The sequence below is a fragment of the Balaenoptera ricei genome, chromosome 15, assembly GCF_028023285.1.
Source record: "Balaenoptera ricei isolate mBalRic1 chromosome 15, mBalRic1.hap2, whole genome shotgun sequence".
In the NCBI taxonomy this organism is placed as follows: Eukaryota; Metazoa; Chordata; class Mammalia; order Artiodactyla; family Balaenopteridae; genus Balaenoptera; species Balaenoptera ricei.
The window spans coordinates 73,088,196-73,104,955 of NC_082653.1; the positions used below are offsets into that span (position 1 = coordinate 73,088,196).

The 16,760-nt window shown below is 48.8% G+C and overlaps 2 protein-coding genes across 3 annotated transcripts; one reads left to right on the forward strand and one right to left on the reverse strand.

The window, feature by feature from the left end:
* Positions 1-1,505: 1,505 nt before the first annotated feature.
* ZG16 (zymogen granule protein 16) lies at positions 1,506-2,904 on the reverse strand. Its single transcript, XM_059898708.1, has 3 exons — positions 2,850-2,904; positions 2,534-2,666; positions 1,506-1,824 (listed from the first exon to the last, which is right to left on the reverse strand). The coding sequence occupies exons 1-3, from the start codon at positions 2,902-2,904 to the stop codon at positions 1,506-1,508; spliced, it is 507 nt and encodes a 168-aa protein (XP_059754691.1).
* A 10,947-nt stretch (positions 2,905-13,851) lies between these two features.
* On the forward strand, positions 13,852-16,320 carry C15H16orf54 (chromosome 15 C16orf54 homolog). 2 transcript variants are annotated; one of them, XM_059896841.1, is made up of 2 exons: positions 13,852-13,966; positions 14,591-16,320. In XM_059896841.1, the coding sequence occupies exon 2, from the start codon at positions 14,591-14,593 to the stop codon at positions 15,263-15,265; it is 675 nt and encodes a 224-aa protein (XP_059752824.1). In that variant the 5' UTR covers positions 13,852-13,966; the 3' UTR covers positions 15,266-16,320. The 2 variants fall into 2 exon arrangements, with proteins under 2 accessions (XP_059752824.1, XP_059752823.1); XM_059896840.1 differs by having other exon boundaries at positions 13,852-13,961.
* Positions 16,321-16,760: the final 440 nt, after the last annotated feature.

The window sequence follows — 16,760 nt, forward strand, 5'->3', positions numbered from 1 at the left end:
GATTCAGCCATAAAAATGATTGAAGTACTGATACATGCTATAGCATGGATAAAACTTGAAAATATTATGTTAAATGGAAGAAGCTAGACATAAAAGGCCACATTGTTGTATAATTTGATCTGTATGAAATGTCCGGAATAGGCAAATCCATAGAGACAGAAAGTAGATGAGGGTTACCAGGGCCTGGGGGAGAGGAGAATGGAGAGTGACTACTTAATGGGGATGGGGTTTCTTTTGAGGTGGTAAAAGTATTCTGGGATTAGAGAGTGGTGATGGTTGCACAATTTGTGAATATACTAAAAACCTCTGAATGGCACACTCTAAAAGGGTGAGTCTTGTATTATGTGATTTATATCTCAATAAAAATATAATTACAGTGGCATAGTATTCCATTCCATGGAATTGAGAGAAATAAAGGAATTTCTATAAAAACAGGCTAGGCATAAGTTTGTGTAATGTTAATATTTCTTTATAAAATTACATGTACATAACTGTTATCATCGTCTAATTGTGAAGAAATGTGACTGGGATTCTCTGGGATGTGTATAAACTTATTGGGAGCAATGAGTAAGTTCCCCCACCCCCAATCACCACCACACACACAAAAAAGAAAACAAACAAACAAAAAACTGTCAAAAATTTAGGACCAGGAGCTAGAGTCCTAAGAATTATTTCCAAAGCAACTTTGTATCCTTGCTGAATCTATCCAGTCACCCTAATGCTTCCCCTGAACTCTAACCAGCCCCTTCTCTTCATGGAAACCCATGATGGAAATCTCTGCCCCCCACCTTGGGATGCCCTTGTTTTGAGGGTGATATTGGCAGAGTAGAAGCTGTTGAGGAGGTGGTGGCTTCCTGAGGAAAGAACTGCAGTCTGAGAGAGCTGAGCAAGGACACCAGGGCTTATGAGTAAAGGTGGGGAGGAACTAGGCTGGGGTAATAAGCAAAGCCCTTGGCAGGAACTTAGGCTAAATTTTGGGAGTCAGGTGGGTCCTGGGAAATAACAAAGGATGATGACTCAGGCCACCCACGTACAGTGAGTGGGTTAAGGTCAGGAGAGTGAGGTGACAGCCTTTTGGTGGAGAGGCACTATCTCAAGGGGAAGACAAAGGGGAGAAAAGGGCTGGAGAGTGGAACATCTGGGGTTTTGGCGATAAGCCACAACTGGGTCTTAACCTTCAGCCTTAGAACTCCAGTTTGGGTAAACACTTGAAAAAAAGAATTGGTGCAGGCCAGAATCTTATCTCCTCTTGATAAATTATGAAGAAAAGCCCAGGATTCTTACACCTCTCTCCCTCATCCTCCCACTCTTCCCCAGATTGACGTCTGACAAATAGCCAGAAATGAGACTCACACATCCATACCCAGAGTCAAGAGGTGGATCCCAGCTGCAGGCACCCATACACACACTAGCTGTAGCCTTTTATTATTTTTTTTATTGAGACAGGTGGATGGTGGTTAGTGGTGAGGGGTTCCCATACCCCCACTGCAGTGTTGCAGGACAACTCAGCAGTTCTCATGTTCACTGGGGTAGACATCCCAGTGGAAGCCAATGGCATTGATAATGGATTGGCTAGATCGGCCACTGATGAATCGTAGCACAGTGTTGGGGTACAAGGGGACAGCTTTGAAACTTATGCCTCTGTCTTTCCCAAAAGTCAAGAAGCGGAACTTGTCAGTCACAAAGACCAGCTTTCTCAGGTAGTTCTTGTACTTTCCCGACACCTGGACCACTGATTCCCCAGGGTTCAGAAAGATCTCCTTCAGCTCTCCCAACTTGCCACCGACATATTTGCTCCACACCTTGCCGTAGCACACCTGGAGACTAGGGACAGGGGTGAGGAGGGAAGGAAGGGAGACACTGAGTAAGGTGATCAGAATTCAGGACCTCTCGGCCTACAGGCTGAGACCTTCAGACTAGTGACAGGGCTGACAAACCCCCTGCCAGTCCCACAGAATGTGAGGGTTGGGTAAGCCCTTGGGGATCACACATGGAACTTCAACTCCTCATTTTGCTGACAAACAGGCTCACAGAGGGAAAACAACTTGCGCAGAATCACCCAGACAGTGAATATCAGAGCTTGAATTTGAAGTCTACACTCCCACCAGGCCCCCACCCCCTACTTGAAACAAGAAAAGGGATTTTTCAAACATCTGAAAGGCTCCGATGAGGGAAGAGACTTGTCCATGCTGTGCTAGGATACAAATCCAGGATCAGAAGGATAAAGTTTTGGGAGAGGCATCAAGCAAAGATGAAGGATGCCAGAGGGGATTTAAACCTTGGGTGGGGGATAAACGAGACAACTTCCAGGTCACTCTGAGTTGATGGTATATGATTTACCCAAGGTCACAAGTGTGGGAGTGTTAGGGGTTTCGGCAGCACAGGTCTCAAATCCAAGTCCTCTAATAATTTTTCCATATCATGTTATCCCTGTGACTTGATTGAAACAGATGTGACCCAAAGTGACTGAGAAATTCACAATTTAGTAAGATCCTAGAAGGTCCCCAAACCACAGAAACTCAAAGAATCTTACCCTACGATGTAGTATCTGTTAACTCGGACACGAATGGCAGTGATGGGGCCATCCAGCTGGTTTCTAGAATGGGAGAATGGCTTTCCTCCACGGCCTCCATACTCTCCACTGAAAGAGGAGGACCTGGCCTGAACTGGAGGGAAAGGAGGAGTTGGGGGGAGAAATCCCCTGAGAGCTCAGTTTCTCCCCACCACCCTTATTCCTCCCGCAACTCAGTTCCCACCACCCCAAGTCAGCCACTGACAGCCTTGGCCACCAGCAGTATAGGAAGCTGCTTCCCCTGACTCTAGTGCTGGGCTCCTGGTTTCTCACTTACTCTCACTGGCAGAGGCTGATGCACAAAGAAGGGCAAGAAAAGCAATGGTCAACATCCTGGGGCTGGAGTGGGAAGAAAGGAGAAAGTGAACGTTTACCCTTATCCCTCCAGATATCATTTACCCAGGCACCCCTGACCTCCAGTTGAGGCTCGGGTTTCTTGGTCCTTCAACTCAGACCTCGTCCACCCAGTCTTGGTCTTAGAAAGAATTGTCCACAGTCTCTAGTCCTGTTTGTCACAAATACTATCTTATGTGTCCTCAATCCCTCTGCCTCTCTCTGGTCTGGCTACAACCAACCCTCCTCTTCCCTCCCAAGCCAGAAGATCAGTCGTGACCTTCTATCTGGATTAAGCTGTGTCAAGCCCTGTTCCCTCCTGGCACAAAGCAGGAAAGGAGTTTTCTAAAGAAGAAGTGAAAGACATCTCCAAATCCTAGCAATGGTTGAGTTTATCAAACCAGGAGTCAGAGCAAAACCTAACTGAAGTAGGCCTGTGGTAGATTGGCCCAGTCTGTGGGACATCTGGGGCATAGTTAAAATTCCTAGTTTCATCCTAGTCTCAAATCAGAAGGAAAGGAGCATTTTAGAGGTCCCTGGGTCACTTGGAGAGTGAAGGTGGTGATAGAAGAGACAGCCAACACCACTGTCCAAGCTGTTCTGGTGCAGGTGGGATAGACTGAGAAGTTGGAGAAGGAATCGGAACCAGCTTAAGATAGGAGATCCCAGGCACCTGGTCTATTTGTCATACCTCCGTCTCCACTAACACAAATCTGGCTGTAGGTGTATCCCAGGTGTCCCCAGTCCTTCAGCTGAGATCCAGATATCCTTACACCGAAGACTAGCTCACACCCAGATGCCCCGGTTAGCTGACACACAGGTCTCCCCAGCCATTCAATCCAGGAAGCCTTTTCTTCAGCTCAGCTTGAATTCCCTCTAATTCAAATCCAGGCATCCCTGTCACCCCTCAGCCCATGCCTCTGTCACCCCTCACCTGGCAGTTTCAAGTGCAAAGTAACCCCCTGGAAACTTCCAGGTCTTTTATACCTAGTCCAAGCCCTCCCCCTGCTCTTTATTGTGTGAACCTCACCTCCTGAGCAAACATGATCAAACTCTTAGGGTCAGTTGTCAGGCAGGGTCTGGAACATCTTATCCTGCCCCAAGGGTTACAGGTGGCAGGGTGGGGTCAACTCTGGACCAAAGCCCAGATCTCAGGAGAGGCAGAATAAACTTGAGAAAAGATCACCAACCGAAGGGCCATCTGCTTTGGGTGGGCAAACTTCCTAATCACCTCTGGGTGTGGTCCAATGTTCTCCTTCCCCTATTTGGTTTCTGCTGGTGTCCTCACCTGCAATCTGCCATCTTTCAGGATAAACATTGTCCTCTGCAGGTATTTGAAATATAGGTTCTCCTGGAAAGGGATTACACTCCCAACACCTTATACTTAGGAATGCCTACTATTTGCCAGACATTTTTTTTTCTCTCCCCTTATATTTTATATGAAAAAATCCAGAGTATAGAAAAGTTGAAAGAATTGTACAGTGAACATCCCTACGCCCACTATGTAGATTCTATCTTAATATTTTGCTGTACTATTTTTTCCATTCATCCATCCTCGATCTGTCAGACTCTTCACAAACTTTTTCTCTCTGAGAACGGTGACTTGAGGCCACAGGACACCTGGAGATCCCCCTCCCTGGAACAGATAGAGTCAGTCCAGCGGGCAAGTGGGACGCTGAGGAAGTAAAAGCAGACAGGTCCTCCTCTGGGGGCAGTTCTGGGCCCTCAGGACTCCTGGGCACCATAGCTGAATCTTCCTGGGGCTGTAGCCCACACAGGGCAATGGCTCCCTCCTGTAGGTCTGAAACTTCCCCAGGGTTGGTGTCATCGATTTCTTCTCTTTGCCAGGCCTTCTCTTCTGGGGCCCCTCTAGGACTGGCCCTCTGACCCACTGTGTCAGCAGGGCAGAAAGACAGAGCCCAAGGAGGGGCTGGAACCCTTAGCTTCGGTTAGTAATGGTCAGGAGCCTGGCATTCGGAGTACCCCACCCCCTTATAGGCTCACCATCTGGGACTGAGGACTCGTCCCAGGAAACACAGGGAGCCCCACCCTGAGGAGCCGGAAGTACGGTGGGGCTCCTGGCAGGGAGATTCCGGGAGCTAGGAGGGCAACCAAGGATGCACTGTGTGATCTCCCCACTCCAACCTTCTGCATGTCCAAAACGAGCACATCCTGGTGACAACTTTTGCTTCATTCCAGCCATTTTGTTCTCTTATGGCTTTTGTCCTTTCTTTGTGCTTGCCTTTCTTTCCTGATTCTCTCTCCTTCCTTTAATGTCTTGATCTTTCCCTGACATCTCTTGCCCTGAGGTTTTCCCTTTATATTCTCTCTCTCTCGGTGCCTCTTCTCTTCTTTGTCTCTTCATCTCTCCCAAGCTCTCTGTCTAACTCCTCCCCCTCTCTCCTCTCTCATTATCATCCGTTTCTTCTTCTTTAATAGGAGCACATCACAGAGTCTGTGACCAAACACAGGGAATCAAAGATGGCAGCTCAGAGAGGTCTGAGGTGAACACCTTGGGAAAACACCCTCACATTTCCATGACTGACACATCTGGGACCCTCAGAATAGAGGCTCCTACGCTTGTCACAGGTTCAGTTTCATGCCGAGATCCAGAGTCTCCTCCATGCCTGCAGATTGGTCCCTGGGTTCCGAGCAAAAGTTCCTGAGTCCCCTTTCCAGAGTGACAGAGATACCCTTCCTCCAGTGGGAGGGGTCTCAGGGTTCATCCTCTGTCGTCCTGGAGACGAGGAGGGCCACTGTGTAGCTAATGCTGGTACATCTTAGAGTTTGCTCTGATGCTGTGCCTGAGGATCCAGAAGGAAGAAGGTGAAGGCTGTGGGACACCAGGCCCCCCTCTGCTTCTACCTCATTAGCTCCTATTTAAACTAGTTCACATTTAACCCATGTGCCAGCTGGGTGCCTACCTGCCCCAGTCCCTATAAGCAGTGGAAGGTACCCCTGCTCCAGTGCTACAGGCAGGGAAAGTCCAAAGCCTTCCCAAGCTTTCTGCTATCCCAGGCAACTCACACTCACTGTCTCCTCTGCCCCCTTAGCAAAGCGACTAACTCAGCACATGTTTATGGAGCATCTCTATGTTGGAGGCACCACCCCAGATGCTGGAGAGATAGCAAGGAGGAAGAGAGTCAAATCCCACCCTCAGGAGTTTTCACTCCAGCAGGCGGAGTCATCAAATGAATGTTACTACATGATATGTGCTCTGAAGAAATCATCAAAGCAGAGAGGGAACGTGAAGAGGGATGGGGAGACTGCTGCTCTGGCTTAAAGGGGCCTCTGCTCAGGTACCGTTTGCAAAGAGACCTGATTGCAGTGATGGAGAGAAATACAGATATTTGGGTGAGGAGTGGGCCGGGCAGAGGGAACAATAAGTACCAGAGCCCTGAGCAGGAAGCACGTGGGATGAATTCAGAAACAGCAGGGAGGGCAGGGTGGCTGGTGGTAAGCGAGGGAAGCCAGTGGGAGGCAAGGTCTGGGCAGCAGCCAGCGGGCAGAGGCCGCAGGGCCTGGGAGGCCATGGTCAGGAGTTTGGATTCCTTCCGAGAGTGAGGGGAGCCATTGAAGGATTTTGCCTTTTAAAAGGGTTCCTCCGGATTTTGATAGAGTGGAGAATGGACTGCGGGTGGGTGAGGCTGGGGAAGGGAGGCCACGGCAAGAACGGAGTGACCCTCCCCCCATTTTGCTGGGTCCCTCTCGCCTGCCCTCCTGGACTGCCCGAGAGGCCCTCCCTCCCTCAGACAAAGCAGCTCTGTCTTCTCCAAGCGTTGGTGCATGTTCAGACCCAGGGTGAGGATCTGCCCCTTCCCCCCATCAAGGATTTTTCACAATATAGTTCCAAACAACAGCAGATCTGTTTCCTGTTAAGAAAAAAACATCCTCCACCTTCTCATTTACACATTGGGCCTCCATGGAGGTTTCAAGTGAACAAAGGGTTTTACCATGAAAACAAATGTGAGCTTGCTTTTCTGCTCACCCTTCACTGTTACAATGGATAAAGTCTAGAGAGCAGAAGTGACCTCACTAAGTTGCAAAAGGGGGTTCTACCCCCCTGACCCTCGTGCCCCACCCGCCAGCCCCTCAGTGGCCTGCAGTTTGGTCTTGCTACTCCAGCTGTTCCCGAAAACCGGCCTCTTCACCGGTGCCAAATAGAAATGCGAAGAGAAAGGAGGAGACAGAGTTTGGGGTGAGGTAGAAAAGAGTAGCTTTTATTGCTTTGCCAGACAAAGGGGGCCACAGTGGGCTAACATCCTCAAGACTGTGTGTCCCGCCCTGGAGGGGGTAGTGAGGAGTCTTATAGTGTTCAAGGAGCAGGGTGTGGTCAGGTCGTGGACGTTCTTCTGATTGGTTGGCGGTGAGGTAATCGGGAGTCGGCATCATCAACCTTCTGGTTCCAACTGGTCTGGGGTCTACGCGCTTGTGGACAGCATACAGTTAACTTCTTCCACCTGGTGGGAGTTTTAGTATCTGTAAAATACCTCAAAGGACGTGGCTCAGAATAATATCTATAGTCCTTGAGGAGGAACTAAAGGTCCTTGACTATGATTAATGGCTAAAGTATTATTATTTTGTCTTGCTTGACCGTTTCCCTTTCTTTCTGCATTTTCTCACTTCTCTGATTAAATTTATTCTTTGACTAAAGTTTTTCTACAGACAAAAGGCAGGCGGAGCACATGGGTGGGGGTCTATTCTGGGAAAGCCTCCTAGGGTCCTGCTCGGTTACATGGCTGCCCAAAATGCTCCCCTCCTCTGCCCACCCAGTGCCTTCTACCCTCAAGCCATTCGGCCCATACCACCACCACACCACCACCTCGGCCGCCCCCTGCGCCCACCACCAAGCCTGCTCTCCTCAGCTCCCTTCTCTTCCCAGCCCCTCACTTTGAACAGAATTCATGGCTCCTTTCTCTGGCCTCCAGCTGTGCTTCCTCCATCACTAGTCTGGTTCTAATTACCCGGCACCGTAATTTATCTGTTTACAGGGAAGCCTCCTCCACTGAAACAGGAGCCCATCCTAAGGCAGGAACTGTGTTGTCTCTACCTCTGAATTCCCAGGTCCTGCATCTCACCTCGCCCAGAGCAGGCGTCCCCTAGAAAAGACTCAAATGCCTCGGCTGCAGTGAGACTCCTATGAAATGTTCCTCTTTTGACTCTTCACACAGCTATGTCTCTCTTCTCACAGTGTTGCATATGGGTTTTCTTCAATTTCTCATTTACACTTCCTCTGAAGAAATTCTGTATTCAGAAGAATACTGGGCATAAACACAGAATTCTGTGTTGAGGTCCTCCATCCAATACTTCTTAGCTGTGTGAATTTAAGGAAATTCACCTCATTCTTTAGAGCCTATATTTCTGCATTTATAAAACAAGAGAAAAATATCTCAAGATCAACCAAAACCCTAAAGGACAGTGTTTTTCAAACGGTAGATCTTAACCCATTGGTGAGCCATGAAATCAGTTTAACAGCTCAAGATCAGCATATTTTAAAAGTGGAATAGAAAAGAAAATAAGAGCAGTGCATGTAACAAAGTTAAATATTGGGGTTTTTTGTTTGTTTTTTTGGGTTTTATTTTTGGCCCTGCGGCTTGCGGAATCTTAGTTCTCTGACCAGGGATCGAACCTGGGGCCCTGGCAGTGGAAGCGCCGAGTCCTAACCACTGGACTGCCAGAGAAGTCCCAATATTGTTTCTTGAAGTAGTGCACTTAAACACTCTATCTGTGTGTAGTGGGTCCCAATATGAAATGTTACTTCCTATTACGAATTGCAGTTTTTTAACTCAAAGGGTAAGGTTCAAATACAATTTCTTTATATACCAATGCTATTTGTTCAAAACTATCAGGCTAGAAGTGGATTGGGACACATCTAGGGTAACTAGAGTGGCTCTGGAGACCCAGATTCGAGTAGATAAGTGTACAGTGTTAATAATTTTTTTTAATTGAGATATAATTGACATATAACATTATATTAGTTTCAGGTATATAGCATTATGATTTGATATGTGTATATATTACAAAATGATTATATATTAATCATTTTTGAAGTCAGAAACCTATAGCAATGTACCAAGAATTCGTGGACAGAATGTTGTATTATAAAGAGACATGGGTTAAAGCTTGGGTCCAGTCCTTACTCTCTTCATGACCTACTGAGCCTCAGCTTCTTCATCTGTATATTGGAGATAAGGAGATCAATCAATCTCTGTTGACAGACCTGGCACGTGGTAAGTACTGGGTAAATGTTTATTCTCTTCTCCCTTGAGAATTTCACAAAACATGGCCTTCCTTTTTGGTCTCTTTCAGATAAAGATGGTGTAGGCAGCCATATCCTTTTCATCTGCAGTTAGCTTTATCTTATGGTTTAGCTTGAGTTTAGATCCTGGAGATCTTGTCAAATGCATCATAAGACTTGAAAAAGAATTTTGTGTAAGTTGTCTTGAACAACTAAAGTCACTTGGGAATCTGGTTTTTATTTCCTTTTATTGAGATATAATTACACGGTAACTTTTTTTAAGTTCTGTTTTTGCTTTCAGTCTCCACACCTCTTACTGAATTATCAACTGCAACTTTTTATTTTTTTCCTTTGTTTAGTTTATTTTTCCTTCGTTTCCTTTAATTTGTTTTCCTCCTCCTCACAAAAATAATCACTCTCCAGAACATATGACAATATAATATTCAAAGGGATGAAATCCTTGTGCATCTGAGTTGTAGGATCAGCTATATCCAGTGCTCATATATGCTGGATAAGCTATCAAAGTGGGAGTCACTCCACCAGGAAGCAGTCATTCTTGCTTTGTGTCAGGAGGAATTCATCTAAAAATAGGAGCAGATTTGGTTTCCTTTACACATCACGTGAAGTTCAAACAGTCATCTGCACTCGTGCATGATGTGTTCTGCAAGTGCATTAAGACAGAGATAGTGTGATGTGCTGGTGAAGAGCACAGACTGTGTTGGAATCCAGCCACCACTACACAGAAGGCGTGTGCCTGGGGCAAGTTATTTATTTATTTATTTTTAAACAGGAGAAAATCAAAGTTTAATAACATGTGTACATGGGAGAGACCCAGAAAAATTGAGTAACTCGCCAAAATGGGCGAAGCCCTCATCTTAAATGCCACCCTCAGCTAAAGACAGAAGAGGATGTTGAGGGTGGGGAGAGTCCATTCTGGGAGGTGAGCAGGAAAACACACAGTAAACAAGGGTGATTGTGATGCAGATCTAAGCATTGTCTTCTCCATGGATAAGAATTTGTAGAGAGTTGGTCATAGAAACATGGAATGCTTTGGACTTCTCTGGTGGCGCAGTGGTTAAGAATCCACCTGCCAGGGGGCTTCCCTGGTGGCGCAGTGGTTGAGAGTCTGCCTGCCAATGCAGGGGACACGGGTTCGAGCCCTGGTCTGGGAAGATCCCACATGCCGCGGAGCGACTAGGCCCGTGAGCCACAATTACTGAGCCTGCGCGTCTGGAGCCTGTGCTCCGCAACAAGAGAGGCTGCGATAATGAGAGGCCCGCGCACCGCGATGAAGAGTGACCCCCACTTGCCGCAACTAGAGAAAGCCCTCGCACAGAAACGAAGACCCAACACAGCCATAAATAAATAAATAAAACAAATACTTAAACAAACAAACAAACAAAAACTAAAACCACCACATACACTTAGGAGGGAAGAGCACCAAGGGCAGAGCTCTGCACACAGCAGCCCATGGGCCAGCTTCACGGTGTATGAGAAACAGAGTTGTACAACACAACATTGTAAACCAACTGTATTTCAATTAAAAAATAAAAATAAAAATAAAAATAAGACTTCCCTGGAGATCCAATGGTTAAGACTCCGTGCTGCCACTGCAGGGGGCACGGGTTTGATTCCTGGTTGGGGAACTAAAGATCCCGCATGCCGCGTGAGGTGGGCCGAAAGAGAAAATAAAGGGTGGGGGGAAATAACATGCATATGGAGTTCAAAGAAAATCCTAAAGGAGATTAAAGTGGAAGAGCTTTAAGGAAAAAAAAAAAAGTTTTACTGGTTCCAAGCACGGCCAGGCTCATCCCAGAACACTTGGATCCAGGAGCACCCCGTCAACCAGAAGTCACCCGCACAAAGGCCTGTCTTCCAGACTTCTGACCAGAGACTTCCCTTTTAAACACACTCCTTGAGTAACTTCCTGATTCCTTTTTTCAGAAATTCTTGAGTGGTGGAGGGGGAGGAAGCTAGGGATCAGAATACCTGGGTTTTGCTCCCTACCCTGCAGAAGCCTGTAAAAAAAAATGCAGATTTATTTGGGAGTGAGGAAATTGTAAGGAATCATTTTCCTCTTTATGTTTCAATTTTCTATACTGTGATTTAAAGTTTTCATGGTGGTAAAATATATATACCATAAAATTTACCATTTTAACAATTTTTGTTTTATTACCTATTTATTTTTTAATTTTTTGGCCATACTGCACGGCTTATGGAATCTTAGTTCCCCGACCAGGAATTGAACCTGTGCCCCCTGCAGTGGAAGCACTGAGTCCTAACCACTGGACCGCCAGGGAATTCCCCCATTTTAACAATTTTTAAGTGTACAGTGCAGTAGCATTAAGTGCATTCACATTGTTGTGCAGCCATCACCATCCTCCATCTCCAGAACTTTTTCATCTCCTCAAACTGAAATTATATATATATATATTTTGGCGGCACCGTGCAGCATGCAGGATCTTAGTTCCCCGACCGGGGATTGAACCCGTGCCCCCGCATTGGGAGCGAGGAGCCTTAACTACTGGACCGCCAGGGAAGTCCTCAAACTGAAATTCTAGACCCATTAAACACGAACTCCCCATTCCCCTCCCCCCAGCTCCTGGCAGCCACCATTCTACTTTCTGTTTCTTGGAGCCTGACCACTCCAGGGGCCTCATGTGAGTGGAATCCTACAGTATTTGTGTCTGGCTTATTTCACTTGGCATAACATTTTCACGGTTCATCCATGTTGTAGCATGTTTCAGAAGTTCCTTCCTTTTTAGGCCTGAATAATATGTATCATATAAACAATAATTTATATATAATATAAACATTTTGTTTATCCATTCATCCATCAATGGACGTTTGAGTTCATTTGAGTTGTTTCCACCTTTTGGCTTTTGTGAATAACTCTGCTATAAACATTAGTGTGAAAATATCTGTTTGTGTCTCTCCTTTCAATTCTTTTGCACATATGTAGACATATAATTGCTGGACATATGGTAATTCTATGTTTAATTTCTTGAGGAACCAGTTAAAAATTTTTAAGCCTTTTTGTAAGTGATGAAAAACAGTTAAGAATCAAAACAGCCAGTTTGATACCTTAGGAACAACAACAACAAAAAATCATACCTGGTCTTTCTGGTTTGTTTGTTTTTGTTTTTTTTTTTTAGTTTATTTAATTTATTTATTTTTGGCTGCATTGGGCCTTTGTTGCTATGCTCAGGCTTCCTCTAGTTGTGGCAAGTGGGGGCTTCTCTTTGTCATTGCGGTGGCTTCTCTTGTTGCGGAGCACAGGCTCTAGGTGCGCGGGCTCAGTAGCTGTGGCACACGAGCTCAGTAGTTGTGGCTCGCGGGCTCTAGAGCGCAGGCTCAGTAGTTGTGGCGCACGGGCTTCGTTGCTCCGCGGCATGTGGGATCTTCCCGGACCCGTGGAAGGTCTGGAACCCGTGTCCCCTGCATTGGCAGGTGGATTCTTAACCACTGTGCCACCAGGGAAGCCCTGTGGTTTTGAATAATGTTTACTGTTCTAGAGCTTTAATTTTTTTAAAGAAACACTAATTACAAGAGAACATACATAACAATTTTCAGGTTTTATTTATTTGGAATTTCTTTTAAAAAGAAAACTTTTTATTGTCATGAATACATATCACACAAAAATTACCATCTTAACCACTTGTACATATCCAGTTCAGTGGTATTAAGCTCCGGTTTTATTTTAAGGCTTATAATCTCATCAAATTCTAATCTCGGTGGGTGATGCATATTAAGGCCGGAGCCTTGGGACTCTCCTTTCCACCTACTCCTACCCCTGCCACACTTTGTACTCCTTCTGGCCCTTCCCTCCAAACCACAAGGACAGAGCAATATGAGTCAGGCTGCCTTTGTGACCTTCTATGGTAAGACACTAACATTTCAACATATTTTCTGTAGCCTTTCACATTATATGGCTGTCATTTTGCAAAACAAAATCTGAATACGTAGGAAGAGTTCTGTTGTGTACCCGTTGTTTGCCAGAGAAGGAATTTATATCTATGCTCCCCCCATCCTCCTATATACATGAGGTGTGTGACTTAGAACACAACACCTCCCTTATTTAGGGCTTACCTGCCACCTGTCAGTGAGTGAGTCGATTCTAGACAGTCTCTGAAAGGCTCCCAGTCCAGGAGCTGACGACGCTCTGCTCAGCACTCAGCACCAGGAGAAGGAGCCGAGATGACAAATGTTCGTGGTCTTGGAGAGAGGCCTCGGCATATTTTTTAGCCTGGATCCTTCCCAGAGGCCTGACATTTTTGCTACCTGAGCCTCACCTCACAGATAGTTCCCAACCAAAATTGGGGCTAAATGGTCTGAGGACAAGAAGATATATGTTTGTGAAATGCATGGAGAAGGTGGGCAAGCAGGAGGGTGTGTGGGGACAGATAGCAGGAGTGGGTTTGGCGGGGCCGAGTGGGCAGGGCAGGGACACAGCAGCCACCCGCGAGCAGGTAGAGCGAGCCACCTTGGTGCTCTGGATGGGCTCTGTCTCTCTCTCTTGGCTTCCGGGTAATTGTTCTGGGGCCTGGGGCCTGACTGTGGGGTGACACTTAGTTCAACAGAACCACTGCCCATTCCGGCCCCACCTCTCACCAGGAAACGCCTCCCCACCGCAGTGACCACATCCCCCCAGGTTGCCTTGGAAACACTCTGCGGGGGCTGGGAGATCCAGGGCACAGTTGCCCAGCAACAGGTGGTGCCCTCCCTTCCGCCCTCATCTGAGGCAGCTGCCCTGCACCCTTGGCTCTCACAGGGAAGAGCGGCTCTGAGGGCGAGCCAGGAGCCCACAGACTGACTGAGGTGAGGTGAGGAATGCAGGAGGCCCCTGCAGGTGGGGGACCTGGGGGACAGCCAGAGGCAGGCAGAGACTGGGCAAAGCCGGAGAGGCGGGGACAGGTGCAGAGGTGGCACCTGAGACTTGGCACAACAGCAAACTCAGGGGAGCCTGCAGAGAACAAGACCAACTCCAAGGAGAGTTGTGAGGGCAAAGGAGCACCCAGGGCGCCGCCGAGGTGGCCGGGAGCGGGGCCCACACGCAGGGGCAGAGCTGGGACGGAGGCTCTCATTTCCTCACCCAGCACTTCTTCCAAGCAAGACATGAGTGGGCTGAGACAGGAGGAGAGAAGTCCTTGGGTTCTTTGAGTTTGAGTTCAGTTTTGTCTGAGGCACCCTGGAGTCTGGGAGGAAAATGCAGCTTCCAGAAAGGGCCTGGGGATTCTGAGCAGGAGCCCCTGGCTGCAGACCGAGGTGGGCCCCATCTCTCTGGCCCTCTGGCTGCTTCCCGCCGTTTCTGGGTCCTCCGGGCTCCTCTGTCTGCCTGGGTCTGTTTCTCCAGCCAGATGTTGCTGAGCCCTGCTCCCCTGGCCCTCTCTCTCCTGATGGTGCCAACCCTGTGTCATGTGCTTCCTTTCCTGACCCCGTCTCTCCAGATGCCTCCGACCCCAGAGCAGCCATCTGGGCACATGGAGGGGCCCCCTGCATCAGAGGCTTCCTCATGGCCCCCGCTGCCCTGCGGGCCCTGTGTCCCCATCATGCTGGCCCTGGCTGCCCTGGCTGCTGTCCTCCTCCTGACCACAGCCGTGTTGGCCGAACGCCTGTTCCGCCGCTCCCTCCGCCCAGACCCCAGCATCTGCGCACCCACCCTGGTCTGGCGCCCGGGAGGAGAGCTGTGGATTGAGCCCACGGGCACCCCCCGAGAGCGCTCCGAGGATTGGTATGGCTCTGCGGTCCCGCTGCTGATGGACCAGGCCCCAGACCCGCCCACCCAGGGGGGCGCCTTGGAGACACGAGTGACAGCCCCACCTGCCCCTTCAGCCCCATACTCCCCTCCCAGCTCCTTGGTCCCCCAGACCCCCCCAAACGCCCCAACCCATAGCACCTTCTGGAGGCCACCGGTCTGGGAGGAGAGGCCCCACACCCCAGGCCTGGTGAGCTGGGCTGAGCCTGAACAGAGGCCAGAGGCCAGTGCATATCCAGGGAGCCCCCAGGCCCGGAGGCTGCGGCCAGGAAGCCCTGATCCTGAGTGGGGCCTCCAGCCTCGGGTCACCCTGGAGCAGATCTCAGCTTTCTGGAGGCGTGAAGCCCGGACCAGCGTAGGTTTCTGAATCCCCAGGGCCTGGAGGACTGGCCTCCCAGAGACCCCTGGGGGAGGCCCAACCTCAGAGGGATCCTAAGACCCTGAGGCTCCTGAGAACCTGAGCTGACCACTGAGGCCCCGGGAAAGATTGCCCCTCCCTGGCCTTTTACTTCTGGATTTCGGTTCCCCTGGATCTGGGCCTGGACAACCTGGGTGTGGATGGAGCCTGTGCTGTGGGGCAAGCTCAGAGGTGCCTTTGCTTTGCTGCCCGGGGCGGTGGCTTAGAGAACTGGAGTTGGGGCCAACTCTGGGCCAGAAACTGCCAAGATCACATTCCAGATTAAGAACTCAAGGTACCAGACAGACAGGAAATAGCATCAACGCAGCGGCTTCCACCCTCCTTCAGTGTGTACCTAAGATGCCGACATTGGAGTGAGGGTCCCAGGGATGCTGAAGAACAGAGTGTGGTGATGACAAGTGTCAGCCGTGCGAGCAGGAGATGACAGGAATTCAGCTTCCCAGAGCCACGTCATCCCTCCAGAAGAACACATACAGAGAAGTCAAGATCAGGCAAAAGAGCATCTTATTACATACAAACTGCGGCTTTGACCCCCACCTCGCAACAAGAGGCCCTCTCTTGCCTGCAGCTGGGACCCAGAGTCGCAAAAGGCCAGCGGGCAGCGTGTCCTCTTGAGGCCGCCGCATCTCAGCCCTCTGGATCTTACCCTTCCACGGTGAGGGAAGCCCAAGCCAAGGAGATCTGAGTTTGATCCAGTGTGGAAAGGAACATTGTCCCGGGGCAGGGCAGCTCCCAGAACGTGGCCCCTGGCCGTCTTCCCTCCCAGCTTCCTGGAGTGGCCCAGAGAGACACAGTTGCCCCAAGACAGGCTTACCTATGATACTCCACCCGACAAAAATGGAGCCCCAATATCTGTATCAGCCGACCTCCCCTCTGGGCGCAGAGCCAGGTGTTGGGGGGAGGCGAAGGAGTTTCCATTCCCTGGGCTCTGACTTCTCAAACCTCAGTCCTGAATGTTAGGATTTTGCCATGTCAGTTACCACCTGTACTTTATATTTTTCTTTAAATTGGTTTACTATTTGCTTAATAAATTCATTTTACAAGGAATCTGTTCTGTATCACTTCTGTAAATGGAAAACCAAGTATCACTTGTCAGAAATAGAAGGTAAGACATGGAAATAAATACAGTGTAAACAAAGGTATAGAGTTCTAGGTAGACATTGTTTCCTGCTGGAGGCATTGACCCAGACATCTGCTCTTTCTTTGTCAAAAGGCTCAGCAAGTATTAGGAAAGTGTTAGACATACTAAGTGCTACCCTGAGACCACCCCCGAGAAGTGCTGTGATGGATGAGAGCCCTGCGTGGGGAGCAGCCATCCTGTGCTACTTAATGCTGGCCAGGAACCCCCAGCCGCCACCGAGTTCACCCACACCCCGGAAATGCTGTCAGGCAGAGGCCAGCACTCCGCTCTTCCTGCTCAGAAGCGCCGGGGGGCACCTGGGCC